At 42.9% G+C, this 23,013-nt stretch overlaps 1 protein-coding gene across 1 annotated transcript in view; it reads left to right on the forward strand.

Moving 5' to 3' along the window:
* Positions 1–23,013, forward strand: part of LOC122815596 (serine/threonine-protein kinase 33-like) — a 1,042,607-nt gene that overhangs the window by 800,420 nt on the left and 219,174 nt on the right. Inside the window, exon 7 of the mRNA XM_044088227.1 lies at positions 22,482–22,569. Within this exon, the coding sequence (XP_043944162.1) occupies positions 22,482–22,569 (88 nt within the window). The remainder of the gene's footprint in view (positions 1–22,481; positions 22,570–23,013) is intronic.

Genomic DNA, 23,013 nt, shown 5'->3' on the forward strand with positions numbered 1-23,013 from the left:
GTACTTAACATGTAATAAGAGACCTGGGGACACAAGTTGATAGATATCCTGCAGTGGACAAGCATGTGGCTGTAGTGGTTACAGAAACATACCATATACCCACCTAATCATGAAGGTTGTCAGATCTAGATCAGGGGAGGTCATTGTGGCTCTGCAGTCATCCTTCATCAGCGTTACAATTGACTACAATAGCCCCTGTGGGATGTACCTCAGCAGACACCTCCATCAACTAGAAAGTCCTTAAAAGTACCTCACCAGGAGTATCAAAGAGCTTGAACAGATGCCATGTGTTGCCTGATTAAACAAGCTGCAGCTCCACACACTGCCATACTGCACACCCAGAGGCAAGCTGTGCCTGATGTATAAAGCCATGTCCAAGCTGGAATCAATGAACATGCTGCACCTTGTACAATCTGAATGGCAGTGAGCTATGCACATGAGAGACCTGAACCCCAGCACTGACATACATAGGACAAGCTGTACTGAATGATCCATAACACAGAAGCCACCCCCACTCTTGAGTAAACTCCCAGTACAGGTTAGCCAGAGAGTCACTCATCGACTCTCCTCAAGCGGAATCTTGATGAGTGGATGGGAGATGGTAGGTTTACCCTGGGTATCACTGTTATGTCACGGGTAGATGGAGGCACAGTATACTAACCATGACATATGTCATGGCAAACTCCAGTTACAATGTGTGTCGAAGGACATACACACTCTCCGACTAGCATTAGAAATGGCCTAGGGCACATCGCTAGTGTTTGCCAATGTACACCTATGTTGTGGAATACACTACCAATGTTGGACAAGCCTGGTTTAAGTAGTTCATATCTGAACATAATGCAACATGGTCAGATGTGCACAACTGGCCCCTAACCAGTCTGTTGTGCTCACTATGAAAATGTAAAGCAGTGATAGGACTAAAGCTCAGGATACTGTCCACCACAGTGAAAATACTGAACCAGTACACTATACGGTACTACAGTGTTAGGTCAGTTTGAAAGGATGTTGACAACTGTATGCAAAGTATCCCATGCAAACCCTGCAGGCACAGTATAATTCCTGTTGTGTTCAGACACAAAGCAGTTGGACAGTAAGTACACAACATGACACACAACACACAACCATAAACGTGAGATATTGTTGAAGTTCACACTCATCCACAAATGTGGTGGGCTGCAGAGTTCAACATATGGAAAGCTCACACTGGGCATGCTTGCACACTTTGATAATTGAGACATATGTCAGACAACATGTCATGGAAAGCCTGAACTGGGCATGCTCACACACTTAGGCCAAATCTCAGTTTAGCAGTTGGCCACACATATCTGGTATTTGTACGTGTTATTCCAGGAACCAACCACATTACAGCAATCTGCCCAGTGCACACAGTTAAATGACTACAGAGACATAAGTAATATAGTGGATCCCTCTCATATTCAAACATCTTCCACAGATACACAAGTTGTTCATAGAAACAGGGAATGCTATGGCAATAAAGACCTGCAAACAGTCTATCAGCAACAAATATTGTGCATCTGACAATTAAACATATGGGTATAGAGGTCAACACTAGGCTGTTTGCCCTAGGGAATGACAGCTTAGCCAGAGTGTGCTTGGCGTTTGCCTCCCCAGTACAGTAGGCTACTGTGCCACTGTAAAGTAGGTCACATAAGGCACCGTGTGAGGCTAGTGTGCTGTGCCTCCATCAAGCAGGGACACAGTGGAGATCCCAGGGGTTGAATTTGCTAAGCCACATCCATGTTGTTGGTGTTTGCTGGAAGAGGGTTGGTGAGGACCTCTAACAGTAAGTGGGCGTCAATAACAGACTGAGGGGAGCCTTATCTGCAGTGTCTGGACAATTTCACTGGCAACACTTTGTCATGATGATTATGAGGGATTGAAGTGTTGTGCCAGTACTGTTCAGAGATGTCCTCCCTCTGTGGGCTACTGCTCTGCAATGTATTAGCTCACTCTGTCTGTTGGACAGCTCATATATGGCTGGTGTACACCTGACAGGTGTCCTGTTGTGGAGGAGTCATGGGTATATTTGGGATAGCATGATCAATGCAAACCTTCCACATGCTCATAGAATGCAATTGTCAAGGATTATGCAGAGTGGCCTGTATAGTCCCCCAGCATGGGTCCTTTGAAGTCTTCTGCCCCAGTCTTCACAAGTGTAAAGTCTGCTTTTGATAAATACACTTTGTTTGCAGTGACAACCTTGCCTGGGGGTGGGGATGGGATATGGATGTTCAGGGAAAGGTGGGTATGGGCAGATATCAACAATGGTGGTCTACCTCTGGTGTGGAACAGTGAGTACCCATGTTGCAGATGGTCAGGTGCAATATGTATTCCCCTTTTTGGCTGTGGTGAGTGGTTCTACCATAGCACATGGACTCACAAATTGTAGTGGCTGTAGGGTAATGTTGTAGAGGCCTAAGTAGTTCCCACACACAATATACCTGTACCTGATGTTAACAACTGGAATGATGTATGTGAACACCTTCATATCTTGGCACTGTTCCCAGGGAAGCAAAGTGTGTGTCCTAGATGTGGGAGGGGTGGTCTGAACTGGTTGTGTTGTGTGTTACAGGTCCTGTGGTCACGAAGCATGGTATAGAACATAACCTGCCAGTGCTGATGTGCATATCTGACCCTGAAGTAGGTGGCTGCAAATGCATATATATGCTATCCCCCACCTGACAGGTAGTACTACATATACATACCTCTGTAGAAATAATGATGTCAACACCCTATAAATACTGCAGGTGCAGAATAGATACCCAGTAATTTGGATAGTGCGCTCTGCTAATGTGTCTCCCTCAAGTGTCATAATATAGCTAGGTAGGGGTTTGAATCCTGCAAATGCTCAGTGTGTGTGTGTAGGTGAGCGGGGTTGGTGTGTGTGCAATTCTGTGTGAGAGAAATGTCCCTTTTGGCAACTAGGAGAACACACTACAGGATGCACATTCCCCTTTCTAAACACCGATGATGTCAGCACCCTATAAGTACAGCAGGAGAAGGGAAACCTCCCAGTAATGCAAATAGCATGCTGCGCTAATGCGTCCGTCTTGTGTGTCATAACATAGTTAGGTAGGGGTTTGAATCCTGCAAATGGCAAGTGTGTGTGTTTGGGTGAGGGGATTAGTGTGTGTGCAATTCTGTGTGAGAGAAATGTCCCTTTCGGCAACTAGGAGAACACACTACAGGATGCACATTCCCCTTTCTAAACACTGATGATGACAGCACCCTATAAGTACAGCAGGAGAAGGGAAACCTCCTAGCAATGTGAATAGCACACTCTGCTAATGCATCTGTCTTGAGTGTCATAACATAGTTAGGTAGGGGTTTGAATCCTGCAAATGACAAGTTTGGGTGAGGGGGGTTAGTGTGTGTGCAATTCTGTGTGAGGGAAATGTCCCTTTTGGCAACTGGGAAAACACACTACAGGATACACATTCCCCTTTCTAAACACTGATGATATCAGCACCCTATAAGTACAGCAGGAGAAGGGAAACCGCCCAGTAATGTGAATAGCGCGCTCCCCTAATGCGTCTGTCTTGAGTGTCATAACATAGTTAGGTAGGGGTTTGAATCTTGCAAGTGTGTGTGTTTGGGTGAGGGGGGGTTAGTGTGTGTGCAATTCTGTGGGAGGGAAATGTCCCTTTTGGCAACTAGGAAAACACACTACAGGATGCACATTCCCCTTTCTAAACACTGATGATGTCAGCACCCTATAAGTACAGCAGGAGAAAGGAAACCTCCCAGTAATGTGAATAGCGCGCTCTGCTAATGTGTCCATCTTGAATGTCATAACATAGATAGGTAGGGGTTTGAATCCTGCAAATGGCAAGTGTGTGTGTTTGGATGAGGGGGGTAAGTGTGTGTGCAATTCTGTGTGAGAGAAATGTCCCTTTTGGCAACTGGGAAAACACACTACAGGATGCACATTCCCCTTTCTAAACACTGATGATGTCAGCACCCTATAAGTACAGCAGGAGAAAGAAAACCTCCCAGTAATGTGAATAGCGCGCTCTGCTAATGCATCCGTCTTGAGTGTCATAACATAGTTAAGTAGGGGTTTGAATCCTGCAAGTGTGTGTGGGGGGGATGAAAGTAGGGTGTGTGCAATTACATGTGTGAAAGAACGGACCATTTTGGCAACCAGTACAATACACCAGCTGGTGCATATTCCAATCTCTACACAGAGATGATGTCAGCACCCTACAAGTACAGCAGAAGAGGGCAAATCTCCCAGTAATGCAAATAGCATGCTCTGCTACTGCGTCTCTCACTACTGTCATAACACAGTTAGTTATGGCTTTGAATTCCACACATGCCACGTGTGTTTTTGTCACACAGAATGCCCATGTGTGTGGGTTGTTGTTCACAATAATGCATGACATCAATTAAACCAGTAATGGCAATGGACACAGATGATGTATATGTGTGCCAAATACACATATGTACCTGTGACCTTCAATAGTTCCCATGTCTGACGCCTGCCACATATGAATACATGGTATTTGCACTGGATAACATTATGACTGTGGTCTTCTGTGCAGGTGCTGCATGTGGTATGTGTATATACAGCGTGAGTTGTATATGGTATCATCCTAGCAGCGAGGGATACACATCTGGTCTGGGGCATATAGTCTACATGTTGTTGATGAACAGGTGCTGCATGTTTTCACCTGTTGTGGGAGTGGTAACAAGTTGCTCCATAGCAATGCAGTGACTACATGCTAGGAACCTTTCAGCTAGGGTGTTGTAGCTACAGTAATTCATCAGCATTCAGTAATACTTCAGCATTCTTGGTGAGGGTATGATGCCAACCAAGGTCAGGGTCATACCAGCCTGTGCCACATGCTCAGAGAGCCCTTCTATGTTCCCTATCATGTAGTCCAGGGAGGTACATCACAGGTCAGCCATAGTGGCATGGACAATGACTGAATCATATGTGTCCATGCCTCTGACTGACCTGTATGCTTGTGTTATGTGGTGGACCATAGTGCCCCACAGGCATATCACTGTGACCTTCACCTTGTCCAGCCTGGTGAACGGGACCTAACTGTATCGGACAATAAAGGTACCTAACACAACTGTAGCAGGTGTGTTGTCTAGCCGTACAGGCTGTGACTGTTTGGCACACAGGATTTCTGTGCTATGTGTTGCACGTGCTGTGTTCTGGCTTAATGTATGCCTGTGTGCCAGCTGCAGAGGTGTCTGCTGCTCAGGCAGCATGCTATTCTGAGGCTTCATGAATGGCCCAGTGTGTTCATGTGTTTGGATTGCTGTCAGTGTAGGTCTACATCTGACTGGTATTGTAGTCACTGTAGTATTTCATGCCACCTGACAGGTTATGCCAGTACTGGGTTCAGAGTGCTTACTCCCCAGTTTGGCTATGTGGTTGCATCTCATACATGTGTTGTACGTCCATGTGTAGGGGAGAGGGTTGACTGTGTACATGTGGCAGCTGTTACATTGCCACATGACCCACATATTCCACAACTGTACCATAGAGGTGACTGACAAGTGACCTATGCACATGCTACCATAGTATTGTGATTGCCATGGTGATTAACAGCACATAGGGCCAATGGGGAACAAGGTACAGAAGGTGAGTATGTGAGGGTGTAGTGCCTGTGATTAGTTAGCACTGGCATATATGACTGCTCACGAGGTCAAATACCAGGTAAGTCATATGCAAAGTGTCACAGGCAACGTACATGTGAACAGGACAAACAGTGACGTTCTGTCAAGTGAGACATGGACATACATATAGTAAGCTATGCAGATGTCACTAGGAGTCCACAGAAGCTCTGTAAATCTGCATTGCAGGTGGGATCAGTGTTCCAGGGTAACTGCAAGCAAACATGCATGCAAACAAAGCTACAGTAAGCAGGGCTGCATGTAGTCCATTGTACAACAAACAAGCTGTACCACTTCCAGTAGGTAACAGTGCAAATATGCAGGCACTATGAAATACACAGATCAGATGGCTAGGGTCCAGTCTCAGCGTACACAAGTGTACAGACCATGTACCGTCAGGATGTACAATAACTGGATGGAAACCCAGGTGCTCATACCTGCAGTAATACACATGTCAAATAACAGACACTGAGCCTTCACTCAGTGGTTCCATACTTAGTAGGATGTATGCTACCTGTCCTGCCACCACAGTATCCCTGACATTTATGGGGACTCTCCCTCCTATGAAAGTTAGTTTTGTGTGTTGGGGCTGTCTAGCATGGTATGAGATGTGAGCTTGCAGTGCTAGGGTGCTCCTGTGTGTCTTGTACCAGTCATGTAGTACTGCACACACATCAAATCCTCAAACATCCGCATTGCCGAGTCCAGTGTGGGCAACATGCCACTTGCAGTTTACATGTCCATCATTGCGTATCAATACTTTCATTACCTTATCCCCTGTGCTACCTATGTATGTAGCCTTCTGTTGACATCCTTACCACCAGTATGCCAACATGTGCAGATGATACACTATGGTACTTACCATGGGTGTAGACAACAGTACAAGACAACCATACCCTTACTACATCAGGCATGCTGGGATATACCCACAATTATATCAGCACACAGTACTGTTAACAACATGATACTATTACTACACGTCTATGTAGTCACCCTGTACATCAGCAACATGTTAACCTGTACCTGCACTGATGTTACAAATTGCAGGAGGTGGCACAGTTTCATCATATCCACAGGGTGTGAACTTGGTATGCCTGAGTCTGCCACTGATACCACCAACTGACATGTATGTGTATGTGTGTTGGTGAGGGACAGCAGTACAAGGTGGGGCAATGTTGATGCAGTGTATGCGTGTATGCCGTAGCCCTAGGTGTTGTCAATTTGCATGTGTGCATGGATGATCACAGTTCCACCTCATGGCTGCCATATTCCGGTGTTTGTGGACAGCCACAGACTGTACCTGCCAGGTCATACAGATCAGTGTCTCTGGCCACGGACATGGTACCTGTGCCTTGCAGGGGTGCTACGGACCGTATCCAGTACCAATCCAGACTGGGTACTGTCATCAGAAGCAGGTGTTCGTTGACTGGACACAGATCCCTGTCGGGCCTGTCCAGAGCCACGTGCACGTGGTCTCCTGGGGCGGTCTGATGACAGCACAGACCCAGCATTGCTGGGGCTGCTGCTGGCACTATGGGTGCAGCCGCAGCCCTGTTGTCGTCCGCGACAACTGCCAGCTGCTGCTGTTGCTGGCATACGCCCACGTCGACACCTCAACCATCCACCATTGCCCTGGCTCATGGACATGTAGTTGTGGAACCGATCTAATATGTCCCCACAACGTCTGTCTATGACATCAGTGAAATTACAGATGTCAGCCGCAATGTCACGCATACTGTCAGTCATGGCTGTGCGACATGCTGTCAGCTCCCTCAGACCCTGTCTGGTGTACCGTTCCATACGTGACTGTGCCTGCATGTCAGCCTGAAACATAGCTGAGTTTGTAAGACCTCTGTGGGCACGTCTGACAGGGGCAGTACGCCCACGGATGCTCCCACGAGAACCCCTGGACATCTGTCTATGTGGTACCATCTCAGGGCCATGCCCATAGCTGCTGTGTGGGGAAGCATGTGCCACAGATACCACATTACCCTGGTCAATGCCCACTGTATCCTGTCCATCACCTAGGGACATTGGTGACAAAGGGTGTATTGGCAGGATGACTGTGTGCATTGATGGGGTTGACAGCTGTGTACTGTCAATTGGCTGACCAATGACGGGCCCTGGCATACCTTCCTGTGCCATTACACAGATGTCATCATTATCAGTACCCATGGCACCTGATTCAGGTTCCCTGCTGCATGACACCAGAGCAGCACCAGAACCTGTGGGAGGGAAACAGGAAACACAGTTTACAATGTCTACACAATGTTACCAGTGATGCACACATGCACACATGCACACATGCACACATGCACAGGTGCACACATGCACACATACACACATGCACACATGCACACATGCACACATGCACAGGTGCACACATGTACACATGTACACATGCACACATGCACACATGCACACGTGCACACATGCACACATGCACACATGCACAGGTGCACACATGCACACATGCACACATGCACAGGTGTACACATGCACACATGCACACTTGCACACAGTTGCACACTTGCACACAGTTGCACACTTGCCCACTACTCAGTATGCGAGATATCAACACACAGACACAGACACACCCGCATGCATACACAGAGCACTACTAAGTGAGCCTAATATTACTATTACTATCAAAACTATTAAAGGTATTGTTAATACACACTCACCAGCATGGATAGGCTGCATTGCTGTTACACCGGAGGGACCTGCAGAAGTGAGGAAATTAATGTCAGTGGGCACAACTGTGCCATTGTTACTGAGTATGATACAGGTCAGTAGTACAACAGTTGCCTTTCACAGGTCAGCTGCTGATATTGAGAATATCACACTTGCACATTAAATACTATGATGACAGCTACAAACCAAGGACACACCTCACACATGCATTAACTACCAGTGTACACAACAATCAACTATACATATGGCATATTACCTGCACGCTCATAGTCTTGGTGCTGTGTGGCTCCAGCCTCCATCATAATGCAGGTCTGCTGCTGTTGTTGTTGTTGGCGGGCTGGGGCCACAACACTTATGAGTAGTCCCTCCAGTCTGGTGAGTGGGGAATGTGTAGCCACCACACCACCTGTGGCAACCTGTTGCCTGTGGATATCTGACGCACGGTGACGGACATTTCTGATTAAATCACTGCAGTGATGTCGTACCTGCTCATATGTCCTATTATGCGTGCCTATGTCATTTATCCGATGGACCAGGTCTTGCCACAGTGCAGCCCTCTCCTGCTGATTCTGGCTGGTGCGGGAAAAGAGTATTGCATAATCCCACACCAGGCTCTGGTGTATTTCCTCATCCTCAGCTGCAGAGTATGCTGGATTGCGCTGGTGAGCCATGGTCCTGAAAAAGGAAATAACATTATATCAGCAAAATATGTCAGCAGAATTTGGCACACATACTACACATGCTACTCGACTGTTGTGATACAACATATCTCACATATATAGCATCTGTCTGTCTATTGGTGGATACACATGTAAATGGCCAGGTATCAGTGCTCAGCCAACAACTGTGCAACAGTACCTGGCACACTCCATACGACATACTACCAAACCCCAGCAGTCAGAACACTGATTCTGGTCCAAAGCACATCCTCACTCTGGGGGTTTGTATTGAGGTACTGTATGGGGGACATCATCAACTACTGTGAGCTGACCACAAACTAATTGCCCTGGATATACGTATACCACCTCCACCACCAGCACAAACGACTACAGTGAATAACATTTCAAATGCAAACTTTACACTTCATAACACTGACATGGTATCCTTTAAGCCCACTGGGCCAGTGGAAGACACAACCCACAATGCTGACTCCTTCACAAATGATTTCTATGGACATCTCCGAGAATGCATGGATTATGCAATCCCATATAAGACCAAGACACTCTCCACAAAGGGAAAGCATCCTGTCTGGTGGACCCCAGCCATAGACAGATTGTATAACAAAAGATGGAAGCTACTGCAAGACAGAGCATAATTCCATAAAGGGAAGGCATGTCTGATCAGCACTAGTAAAGAGCTATTTTCTCTCATACAAACATCCATGGGCAACTTTGAGAGGGAAATCAACGGGGACACTACAGATAACCACAAGGCCTTCTTCAGTTATGTTAGTAACCTGGTCAGAAACCCTCCAATATGCTCATAGTTAGTACACAACAACAAATAATTCACTGAACCCACAGATATTGGCAACATTGTGGCAGACAGGTTCAGTGCAAGTTTCCCCCCTCCCTCTCCCCCAGACTAAGACATACTTATCCCAGCTGACTATAACCTCCCTGTCATCACAGATGTCCAGGTGAGAGCCGCCCTCAGAAAAGCAGAAAACACAGCATCAATGGGACCTGATGGTATCCCCGGTTGCATGCTACATGAACTCCAAGAGGAGCTAAACACACATATAGAAGTGCTATGTAACACTAGCCTGACTACAGGATATGTACCTGTACACTGGCATACAGCAGCAGTGGTTCCATTCCACGAAGGAGGCACCTCTACATACCAATACAATACAACACAATACAATACATTACAATTAAGTATGTAAATCCAGGAGTGGTAACCTCTATGTGGGTAGTATGTGTGTACTCTGTGGTTTTGTCAGTTACTGTGCATTGGTAATGTGTTTGAGTGCATTGTCATAGTGTCGTACATGTCACTGTGTCCCTCTCCATATCTGTAGCTGTCATGTGAGGTACATACCGTGGCAGCCATTGTGTGGTGTGGAGGGGTACACTGACCTACATGTCCATAGCTGACACACCATGTCTGTTGACACATACCATGTGCAGGTATTCCAGGAATAGTGTGCCACTGTGACTATCACTGGGAGGACTATTGTACACATTTATGACCCTGTTCACCCCTGACACATGCAGTGGTGGGCAGCCAATCACATATCTGGTGGTTACTGGTTTAGGTTATTTGAAATGGGGTATGGTACTCCAGTTTCGACACTGGTGTTCACTCCATGCCTTTGTCACCAGGCACCTGTTGCAATACATCTGTACACATGTGCCTTACTCAGAATATATATACATCTCTCTCTCTCTCTCTCTATATATATATATATATATGTATATATATATATATATATATATATATATATATATATATATATATATGTATATATATATATATATATATATATATATATATATCAACTGAACCACAGGGCGTTTATAACTGCTGCTAAACGCCAATGCGTAAACCTTGTGGTAAATCCAAACTGTCACGAAAATACTTTTACGAATGAACTGTTCACTTCAGATGTAAAAAAACCATTTATTGCACACAACGGATTAAGCGCTTTCACCTACCATCAACGTAGGCTTCATCAGAATGGTATACAATTACATTCAGTAGATTAAATAATTTAAAATTGGCGCCAAAACTTTCACATCTTTAAAGAAATATACACTCTATAAAATTTCATCAATAAAACTTAGTTAATCAAAGAAAACTTTTTTGCAAAATATTAAAAAATATAAGGTGCATCTGTATTAATGTGTGTCATTAAAAAGTTCATTGAAGGTATTCTATTATACTTTTGTGAAATACTTTCGTTTAAACCAGGTGGGGTTGTGGCATCTGTTAAGATCTGCCAATATGTTTCTCTAAATGATAGTGTGTTTTTTATATTATTGCCTCTTGGGTCTAACGTCACTAATTCCACAATCCCAAACCTAAATTTGTGTTCAGAACCCATATTGATTACATGTCTAGCAAGAGCATTCTAGCTCTGGGTGTTGTAAACAGTGTAGTTTTATTTTATTTTTGAAGAATCAAGTATAAAATTAGCAAACTACAACGGCACTAAAATCTTCTTCAAAAAAGGGAACTGCAACAGCAATTTTATAGTATACTTGGCAAAATGCACAAAGTGTCCGTCATATTATATAGGCAAAACGGAACAGAAATTCAAAAAAAGAATTTATGCACATAATTATTGTATTAAGAGGGGTGACGAAAAGAATGCTCTTGCTAGACATGTAATCAATATGGGTTCTGAACACAAATTTAGGTTTGGGATTGTGGAATTAGTGACGTTAGACCCAAGAGGCAATAATATAAAAAACACACTATCATTCTTTTCGTCACCCCTCTTAATACAATAATTATGTGCATAAATTCTTTTTTTGAATTTCTGTTCCGTTTTGCCTATATAATATGACGGACACTTTGTGCATTTTGCCAAGTATACTATAAAATTGCTGTTGCAGTTCCCTTTTTTGAAGAAGATTTTAGTGCCGTTGTAGTTTGCTAATTTTATACTTGATTCTTCAAAAATAAAATAAAACTACACTGTTTACAACACCCAGAGCTAGAATGCTCTTGCTAGACATGTAATCAATATGGGTTCTGAACACAAATTTAGGTTTGGGATTGTGGAATTAGTGACGTTAGACCCAAGAGGCAATAATATAAAAAACACACTATCATTTAGAGAAACATATTGGCAGATCTTAACAGATGCCACAACCCCACCTGGTTTAAACGAAAGTATTTCCACAAAAAGTATAATAGAATACCTTCAATGAACTTTTTAATGACACACATTAATACAGATGCACCTTATATTTTTTAATATTTTGCAAAAAAGTTTTCTTTGATTAACTAAGTTTTATTGATGAAATTTTATAGAGTGTATATTTCTTTAAAGATGTGAAAGTTTTGGCGCCAATTTTAAATTATTTAATCTACTGAATGTAATTGTATACCATTCTGATGAAGCCTACGTTGATGGTAGGTGAAAGCGCTTAATCCGTTGTGTGCAATAAATGGTTTTTTTACATCTGAAGTGAACAGTTCATTCGTAAAAGTATTTTGACAGTTTGGATTTACCACAAGGTTTACGCATTGGCGTTTAGCAGCAGTTATAAACGCCCTGTGGTTCAGTTGTTGTATTTCGGCTGCATTTGTTGTCATATATATATATATATATATATATATATGTCTGTATACATATACACATATATATATCGATGTACATATATTGCTATAGATATGGAGAGAGGGGGGGTGTGACAGAGAGGGGGTGAGAGTGACAGAGGGGGTGGGACAGGCGGAGTGTGAGATCGTCATATACAGTCATATCTGTAGATAGTCAGATCTGTCTGTCTATGTATATGTATCTACATATATCTATATTTGTATGTGTGTATTACATATATATGTTTCTACATATTCTATCTACATCTGTCTATGTATTCCTACATCCCTCTCTATGTATGTATGCATATATGCATATTATATATATATATATATATATATATATATATATACATACATACATATATTGACATACATATGTATCCATATGATAGATGGGTATATCAACATGTTTGTTTACAAAACTGTATACACACACTAACATACTGCTAAACATACATAACTGTGAAACCTACTTTGTACATTGCACTACAACCTACATTCAACCTACATTGATATGTGCACATAGATGCCCTCACATACATATGTATGTACAGCCTTCATTGATAGTTGCTGTATGTCCCCTGCCCTATGCACATCTTCATATACATATGGATACAGACCAATGACACATATGGAGGGTTCACAGTATGTAGACTTTTAAAGTATTACTTTACATTACCTGTGTTTGTCACAGCTGCTTGCGTTGCCATTTGGTTTGGTGTCCTGCTGCTCCAGTTGGCAGTTGGCAGCTTTCGAGTGGGTTTTGATGACTGGTTTTGTTTGTGTATGTTTTTTTTTTTCTCTCTCTGTCTCTCCCTACCTCCACAGGGTGCAATGAAAGTATTGCATGTGTGGACTGGGAGTACAGCATGCTTTTGTAGGTATCTGCATATGTCCATGTGATGGTCTCTGCACCAATTGTTAGCCAGCATTTGCTAATTGCATGCAGCCAGTTGTGTACTGATTGCAGTTCTCACTGTGATTCCAGGACAGTGCTATAAAAAGGTATGTGAGATAGGCATAGCCCTTTCAGAGTTTAAGGGCAGGGACCATGCTGGTATGCTGTGGACACTGTTCTGTGAGTGTAAAGGTTAGTATCTCTCTCATATTTCTGGCTGTGTTGTAGATTAACATTTCTCCATTCATTTCTCCAGTTTCCTGTACTAAGTGTGTATGTACACTGACACCTAAGACTACTACTACTGTTAATGTGGGTGTGTGTGCTTTCCTGTGGGACATGTGGTGTAACTGGTATATAGCAGTGGCGCTTGCACTTTGTTGCTATGGCTTCAATATTTGCCCTTTACATTCACTACTGGTATGCCTGCTAGGTGTCTTGACTGTAGTGTGTTGCTGTGGCTTTCCTATTTTCCATGTACATTCACACCTTGGAATGCTTGCTATATCTGCTAGGGTGTTACTGCATACAATGTGGTCTGGCCATGGTGTGGGCCTTGACATCTATTAGGGTATTTGAGTATGCTGCTGAGCAGGCCCCAGAGACTCTCAGGTGCATCTTTTATCTGCCTCATGGAATGGTACATATCAGTGGGGTACAACCATTAAATTGCCTGGTATTCTGCAGTTGTGACTGTGGGTTAGCATGAGCATATGTATTACTACACTATTTCCGACGTGCAAGTGGTGCATACTTTCAGTACTTCATAGTTACCATTGCATGTGTTGTAACACCTTTCTGCCTACTGTTTGTACATTTCACAGGGAGTCTGTGGGGCATCCCTGTAACTCAGTCACTGTTGCTATGTCTATGCTCTTAACTATTCAAATATGGCTGTGTCAGACCTCTGAAGTGTACAGATATTTGCAGGTTGTCCACATTTTTTCCTCATATTTTGGTCCATATCTCATAAACAGCTTTTTCTGGCAAATCACTCTGGGCTTAAGTCAGACTATAGTGACAAACATTTCAGTTTCAGACTTCATACCCTTCCAAACATCCAACAAAATGCAGAACCTGTTACTCTCTCAACTGTCTAAGTTTGTTGGAGCATTATTTGGAATGTGTCCCTGTTTTTGGGCCTTTGCCCCACATTTTTTATTACTTAGTCCAGATGTGTTGCTGTAAGAGGTTGTGGGGTATGGGCAGTGATTATCCTGCTGTGAGTATGTGTGTGGCTTGCAAGGTGCTACAGTGACATTATTACCTACTAGCTACCAACTAGCATGGCTGTTTCTGTTCACACACTGCTATTATAGAAATCCACTACATTTGACAGTAAATATACATGACATGCTTTGTGTACTACACATCCTATATTCCCTTTACATTCATTCCTACTATTACATTATATATTTATTGTAGCACAATGTTCTTATGTAGCAGTCATGGCTTAGTGGTAAGTCATGAAGACTACTGTTTCCAAGGTCCTGGGTTCAGGACTGACAGTGGGATTTTATTTTGCTTTTGAGAAGACTACAGGCCTTGTCATTCAGAGTGACTAAGGCACTTTTAAGCAGTTGTAACTGGGTTAGCACTGGTTTGCGCAGAGCTCAAGCATGTGCACTGGCGTTCAGCTCTGCGCACACCCGCTTACAACTGCTTAAAAGTGCTTACTCTTGCGCACACCTGCGCTAATTTCTTTGAAAGAAATGAAAATGGGGAGACAGGAAAGTGGTGAAAAAGGGGTCACAAAGAGGGTAAGACAGTAGGGAAACAAGCTTGGGTTTTGCAGGAGGGATGTAGGTAAGGCCCATAGCTGCCCATTTCTTCATCAGCAACAGCTGTGCATATGTTTGTAATTTGGTGTGACATTTGAAACCTTCCACCCCTGAGAGAGGTGTAAGGACAACAATAATACTTGTTGTACAGCCAATTGTAATTGACAGTTTCCATGTCCAGCAGACATGTGTGCAAAATGGGCAGCTATGTATGGGGCGTAATTTTTTTGTGGGTACAGAGTGCCCTTTTTTTTTTCAGGTGAGAGTGGTATGTCAGGTACAGGAAGTCAGTATAGCTGGGGAGGTAGGTTGGGTAGGTTAACAGACAAGACAAACAAGATGCATAGAGGGGCAGTGTATGACACATGTGGGGGGTTACACAATTGACGGGGACGGATGTTTGGATATTTAGAGCACATGAACCCACAGATGGCAACAGTGGAACTGATATCCCCACCCATGGGCAGTTGCCACTGTGCCTTCATGGCCCAGGAAGGGGCTGTGCTGGGGGCTGTGTAGGCCGGGCAGCAGGCACGCCCATTAGTTGGCCACCCGTACCTCAAGCTGGCATAGGGGCCCAAGCACAGTGTGCCGGATCTCCCTACGCACCACAATCCGGACACTACGGAGGGTGAGTGGATGGTCTCCTCCGGCCACACTTGCAGAGGGGGGACGAGCCCCATCCCCTACAGCGCTTCCACCCGCAGGTGGCACAAGGCCACCGGAGGAGGGTCCGGCCTGGGCACTACTGCTAGGTGCACTCGCCAGCTGAGGAGGGAGAGGTGGGCCCGCTGGAACCCGCCTTCCCTGTCGTCCTATGTTTTGCATTATGTCATGACAGTTTGGGTTAGTAACATACAATACCATTCATAATTAGTTGTAACAGCATGCATTAGTATTCCCATTAACCAAACAACCAAATATTCAAAACATTGAACAGCAAGCATAACACATGCATATTTTGAACAGCAATACACAGTCCAACAACATGCAGGGTAGATTGATGGCAACAGGCCATCAGGTTTGGATGTATGAACAGGGCAGATGCATCAACGTACATGCAAATATGTATGAACCAACAGGACAAATGTCCAGGGGTGTTAATTGTAATTGCACATACCAATTTCACGTGGAATGGATTATATGTGGTTATAGGGTAGGGTGAAGAAAATTTAATTAACAACTTCAAATACCAATACATATGCTGTACATTTCTAATAGCTGCAGATATATACACACTACAGTTCTGCCTACAGTTTCCTATGTGATAACTACTTCAAATTGGTGATAGGAATGTTACTGCTACATCAATATACATTTTCATTTTTATTCATACACATTCATATCTGGCTCTGTTCAGCTACATCATCCTGCTACATTTGCTTTATATAGCGATAGACAACTGTGGATGTTCGTATTTCAGACAACCATACTATCTGCATATTGCAGACTGAGAGCAACATATCCAGATTTTGGGATACACATTCCAGCTGCAGTTACATTTTCAACACATGTTACTGTTTGGTTCTGCTTGTCACATTCAATTCATTCTGTACTGACTGCAGTATACTTTATTCAGGAGTTATTACTACTTTATTGGTGGATTCATAACTCTTTCTCACACTCTCTCACTTGTTTTATTTTTACAATTCAGGATGGTACTTAATTCTAGGCTTTATTGACATGTTTTACCTGTAGTTCTAACAATCCTTTCCAACAGTCTCACTTCTGTCATGTTTCTGTATGTCAACAGGGATATATTTCACACGTGTTTTACTCAGCTTCTGCAGCTGTACTTTTCAGCTTGCTGCAGGTTATGTACTATTATATTACAGGTGGGACATCTTTATTTCAGACTTGTTTCATTTTTCTGTTTGGATTACAGACTGCATCACACTTTTGTAATCAAGCAATACTTGCAAACCCTCTTACACTGTTACTTGCACATTTTATTAATTAGTGGCTACACTGCACTCTTTTGCTAACTGTCATACTTATATATTTATTTACAGTTACAGGGAGAGAATTACTGACCTGCCTGGTGGCGCAACCATGCCAGCCTATTGCCATAGGCTCTACGGTTCACAGAACGGACACCTGCAGCTGTAATATCAATAAAGTAATATTGGAATACACATCTGCATAATATCAGCTAGGTTAATTTCTTACATAAATAATTACATGTAACTTACTCAGTAGTGGGGCGTTGGGCATTTGCCAGGCCTCCTGGATCCAACGGTTCAGATGGTCCTGCTTGCATCTCTTCAGGTCCGCATGGTGGTGACGGACCTGCTCACCAGTCCTTGGTATCCCTGTGGCACTGGTGAGATCATGAGCCAACCGGTCCCACGCCTCAGCCCAATATGCTCCCCACAGGACCTGGCCCTGCATGAGTTGGGCCTCATGATTGTGGACAAGGAGCCAAACCATATATTTGGACTCCTCAATGCCCCACCTCTGTGCTCAAAAGCAACTACCCTCACCTACACCTGACATTCTGGCTGCAAGTCGGTTCTACAATCGGTTATGCTGTGTATTCCCGCCTATGGGGCTTATATATGCCGTTTTTCCCGCACTTATCTGTGATTGACCATTTTGGAATTGTATCAGCTTCACAAAACCTGCTTTGTCATGCTCCTCTTTCTATTCATTCCTATATATATGCTATTACTGCATTTCTAAGTGCAACTGTCATGGCTTAGTGGTTCAGTACCTTGACTATGGTGCATGGTATCCTAGGTTCGAACCTGGCCACTGCTTTTTATATTTTATGACTGTCTACACAGGCTAGGAGGTGTGTCTGTGTAAAAGCAGTTTTGTTACAGCTTGCTCAACATTGCCCGTCGGTTAGCTTGTTGGCACGGCGCGCAGCTCCGCGCAAACGGATCACGCTGGTTTACACGTGGTTTGGCTGTCAGCATGCATGTTACGCTCAACTCAGCTATGGGCACACAGTTTCAGCATGTTAAACCGCTGCTCACCTACGGGCACTCATTTTACACCTGTCAAACCAGTGCTCACCTACGGGCACTCATTTTACACCTGTCAAACCAGTGCTCACCTACGGGCACTCATTTTATACCTGTTAAACCACTGCTCACCTACGGGCAGATGCACTCAACTTGTTAAACTGTAGCTCAGCTATACGCACATCTGACATTTTTTATTATTTTGTTATCTCAAATTTCTTCAAAATATATGGCCCATTTCATTACATTTTACATAAAATATAATTTTATATGTGTACATATATGTCAGGGACTTGTTTCATGCTTATTTCACTAAAAATAAAAATTGATGTTGGGGGGGCTCAAACCATGACTGCCTGCTCTTCAGCCGACGTCTCTACCGCTACACTATTGCTTCTTGGCTTACTTTGCATATTTAGTTCTTATATGCTTTTCCACTGACTGCTAACTGTAGCTAAGCTATGGGCATGCCCGCGCAAACGAGCGCACTCACGGGCAAACATCTTTACAATTTAAAAAAAATTATAAGATGTTCATTTGTACATTTTATGTTCGTAGTCTGTGGGGGTATGTGTTGTGTTGTATTTATTCACATTTACACGGGCTCTGTCGTGGGGGTTTACTTTCGAGACTTTTACTCTTCTGGGGGCGTGTCCATTTGCAGGGCTCGGCCTATGGAAACGCCCCCTACTGTCTTCCATGGACCGTGTAAGCCTTAGGTGTGATTCAGCATGCTCTCATGCATATGCATGACATGCTGACGTCACACCGTTTAACTGCAGCCACCGTGTAAGCCTTGTAACTCTTACACGGAGACTTCGTGAATCCTGCCCAAAGTGTTTACTTTATACTACCTTGTATGAAGGCTGTGAGGCATGCTACAGTATATGGGTATGACATCCAAATAGTTTCATAACATAATTTTAGAGCACTGTTATATTTAAGTGTCAGAATGTTAATACTGCTTTATATAAGCATTTGTAAATATATTCTGAACATGAGAATGTTTTTTGTCTTAAATTACTTTACAGGAGTATGTGCGGAATATTGTTAAACAAAAAGTAACTTTATGGAAGCTAAGACTGCAAGCAGATACATTTCTTGGTTTGAATGAGCCAGTAAATAGCAAATGTTTTTAAAAAAATAAAGAAGACTAAAAATTTTATGATTTTATGTTTTATTTTGTATGTTCGCTTTAAGAGTTTCTGTCTAAGTTCTTTGATTAATTGATGTGAGATAATTTTACTGAATTATAAAAGTGTGTATTTGTTTCATTTCATGTTACTCAGATGAGGTCTGTTTGTATTTTGTGCAAGAACGTGTTTAGTAAAGTATTACTTATTTTTTTTTTAATTACAACTCTGTGTTCTTTTTTAAGTTTAAATAAACAAACACGTAAGACCCAGTTGTCCCATGTCCTGGCCCTAAATCTGCCCACATTTCTTTTACCCAGTGATGCTAAGGTGGCCGTCAGGTCACTAAACACCAAGGCCTCCACCTCAGTGATTGTCTGTGTTCCATTAGCATCAGAAAGGTCAAAAACCTCCATAGACTCTCCCGTCCAATTCCTTTCCTTAATCAAAAATGGAATAATGAGCATGACTGAAATGCCCAGGCAGGCAGAGAAAATCCCTCTTCACCATAGACGAAGCCTCCAAGACATAGACAAGATCCTCAGCCCCTGTGACCCCAGCTGAGGACTGATATCCTGCCCCTACCCCTGGAACCATAACAACTGCTACAGACTAACCCTATTCTGCTCACTGAGCTCTTGCACTAATCCTAACAATAGCTCACCTGAAAAACAGTTCTGCCCAAATGCCTCCATGAAATCATCAACAAAAGTGTTACCTGGCGTGGTCTGTGGTTCCACCACTGGTATGACTTTCACTCAGTTCTGTTTTGCCTGATTTCTGCTCTTCCTCTTTCCAGGGGCCTCCATATGTGTGCAGTCAGCTGCTTCCTTCACCTTCCACCAGCTCCTCACTGGGGCCTCCTGGATGACCCTTGTCTCTGTCTGGGTTGACTTTAAGCCAGCTGAAAACTATCCTCTGGCTACGACATGATCACCTGCCATCTTTATTTCAGTTTTGCAACACTCAAAACTCTGCAAAAGAAGAGCGACAGACAGACACACATAAGAATCCCTAATCTGTTACCTAGTTATACTTACTCCCCAAGGCTGTCAAACCTATCCCCACTGTGAAGTACAAAATTAATGCTAATGCCAAATGCTTGCTATCGAAGTGGCAGGCCTTTGCAATAGGTAGTTCTCTCCCAAAGTTTATCATCTCCCACTCCCCACAGGCTGACCCCATATGAAGCCTCCAAACTGGTATGATGGCCCATCTAAGTGAGGTGAGGGGAGGGGCTGACAGTCAGACTCTATGAGATACCTATAGATTGTACCTCTCCTTTTAAAGAAGAAAAATAAAACCAGCAGGCCTCAGCATGCCCTGCTTGAGACCCATGTGAACAAACTAGCCTAATGTTATTCATAGGCCTCTACTCCTCACTTTCCATTCCATTTCCAAAATATGGAATACTGCATCTGCTAATGTGGACAACCAGGGAAGTGTGGAACCTTTACAACTGCTTGCTAACACCTTTAGTTATAGATAGTCATAGGCAAGTTAACATATGCTACAGTATACTTATGAATGTTATTTTGATAAAATATTGTAAGCCTGCATTAGTTACCATGTACAATTGTTAATAATTTAACGCTGACCTTTTCAATGCTGGCATTCACTTTTAGACCTCAAAAGAGCAACATTTCTTGATACTGCCACCCCAAGGGACCACCTTGCACTACCACTCAGAACCCAAGATTTGACTAAACCTACAACTCCATAATCTGCCACAAGGCCCAAAATGTCATTTTACATAGGTAGATATATATATATGGGTTCCTCTGAAACTCGAAATTGATATGGTCGAGACCATATAATCTAATTTTTAAAAACTCTAAGCTTTTGAATGGAGAGCTCGGTACAGTGAGGATCAGGAAATTTACCCTTTTCCTCATTGTAGTGTGATCTCAGATCAGAGTTGGAATATACAATTTGCAGCCCCCCCCCTCCACATGGGGGTGCAGGGGGGCTTGCCCCTGCCCCTGCAAAAACGTAAAAAAGGTAGATTTTTGTGGGGGGAGGGGTTTGATGTTTCAGTTTTATGAAACTCGATCATATGATTTCGGAAACTCGATTATATGGTTTCGACCATATGAATTTCAAGTTTCTGAAAACTCGATCATCTGACATAGACGCATAGATATTCAGGGACAGCTTTCACTCATCACTGCTATAACCATGGAAGTGCTAAGGTAACATCTTGCACATTTGTATGCCTCAACTGCAAGATATAAAGCGAGCCTTACTGCCTGCCATTATGTAATGCCTACCGTCCATGCTTCTTCCAGAAAACCACAAAGAGTATGAGTAATTGACCAAACGTATTAAGCACCATCTGGACACTCTATAGTAAAAAACTAGACAGTTGAGACATATGCTTAATCCCCTGTGCTATTTTTGCCCACACTCGGTGCAGCAGCATTTTATTATGCGTCGAGTCATCTCATTTATATATGTGTGCATATATCATCTCATATAAATGACTTCCCATTCATTTACCTGTTTCGATGTTTCAGTAATCAATGTTAATAGCTGTATATTTAGCCAATATATGTCCAGTGATATTTTCTGTTAATGTAAAAAGGATAGTGACACAGTTGCATTACAAAGTGACTTCCTAAACTTTGGAATAAATTACATCTCACACTAAAGTCAAATACCTCATTTAACAGTATCGACTAAGTAAATAGGCAGCATGAGAAAGAAAATATCACCATGAGATATTGGCAGCCAAGCCTCTTGAAAGTCAGTATGTCATAAACTTGGCATCAGAGCCTAAGAACCTAGATTCAGTCGGTCAATCCTAATCAATTACTTCTAGAAATCTATAAATACAGCGAATTTGCAAAATTGCATTCAGTATCTTTGGTGATAGGAACCCAAGCTGTTTGTTATCTTTTACATATCTGCATTTTGGAAGTGCAAAATACATGATAAAAATGCATATTAAGAAAACAGCATGTGCACAAATGTGTGAGACATAACTTGTTTTAGAGAAACAATGTGGAAGGCAATCTTCAAATCTTTTTTTCTAACATCATGATTAAAATGACAAATGTCTTTGTTCTCATTACAGGTTACAGATTTTGGATTGTCAGTGGTGAGGGAAGGCTGTGGCTCTGAATCACTTCTCCAGGACGCATGTGGAACTCCTCTTTACATGGGTACAACTTAATAAACAATTTACATACCTATTACAGCTAATTATAGTTATGGTGAAACTGAAAGTAATGAAAACATGCTGGTTACCATTTGCAGCTTTTGTTCTATTCACTGTTTAATAGCAAAAAGAGCTGCAGAAACGAAAGAGAAGAACAGGAAAAGCAGACATTTCATCAACACTGACATTGTAACCTGTCTGCTAGGAATGGTAAAGAAGGGCCTATATCCATATTTCCAGAAGGATAAATGTGTTGCACATAATCTAAGCAAATAGAAGCAAAGATAAAAGTCATAACAATCCATATGAAACCATGTCGTGTGTCATTTCTGCACAGACTCCTATATGTGGTTCATAAAGTTTCTTTGAAAAGAAAAATACACTGCATCATGGACTACCCTCTATACACATGCAGTATGCACAAATACACACACGTGTGCACGTGTGT

Source organism: Protopterus annectens, chromosome 11.part0 (assembly GCF_019279795.1).
Source record: "Protopterus annectens isolate FY-2018-M chromosome 11.part0, PAN1.0, whole genome shotgun sequence".
NCBI classification, from domain to species: Eukaryota; Metazoa; Chordata; order Ceratodontiformes; family Protopteridae; genus Protopterus; species Protopterus annectens.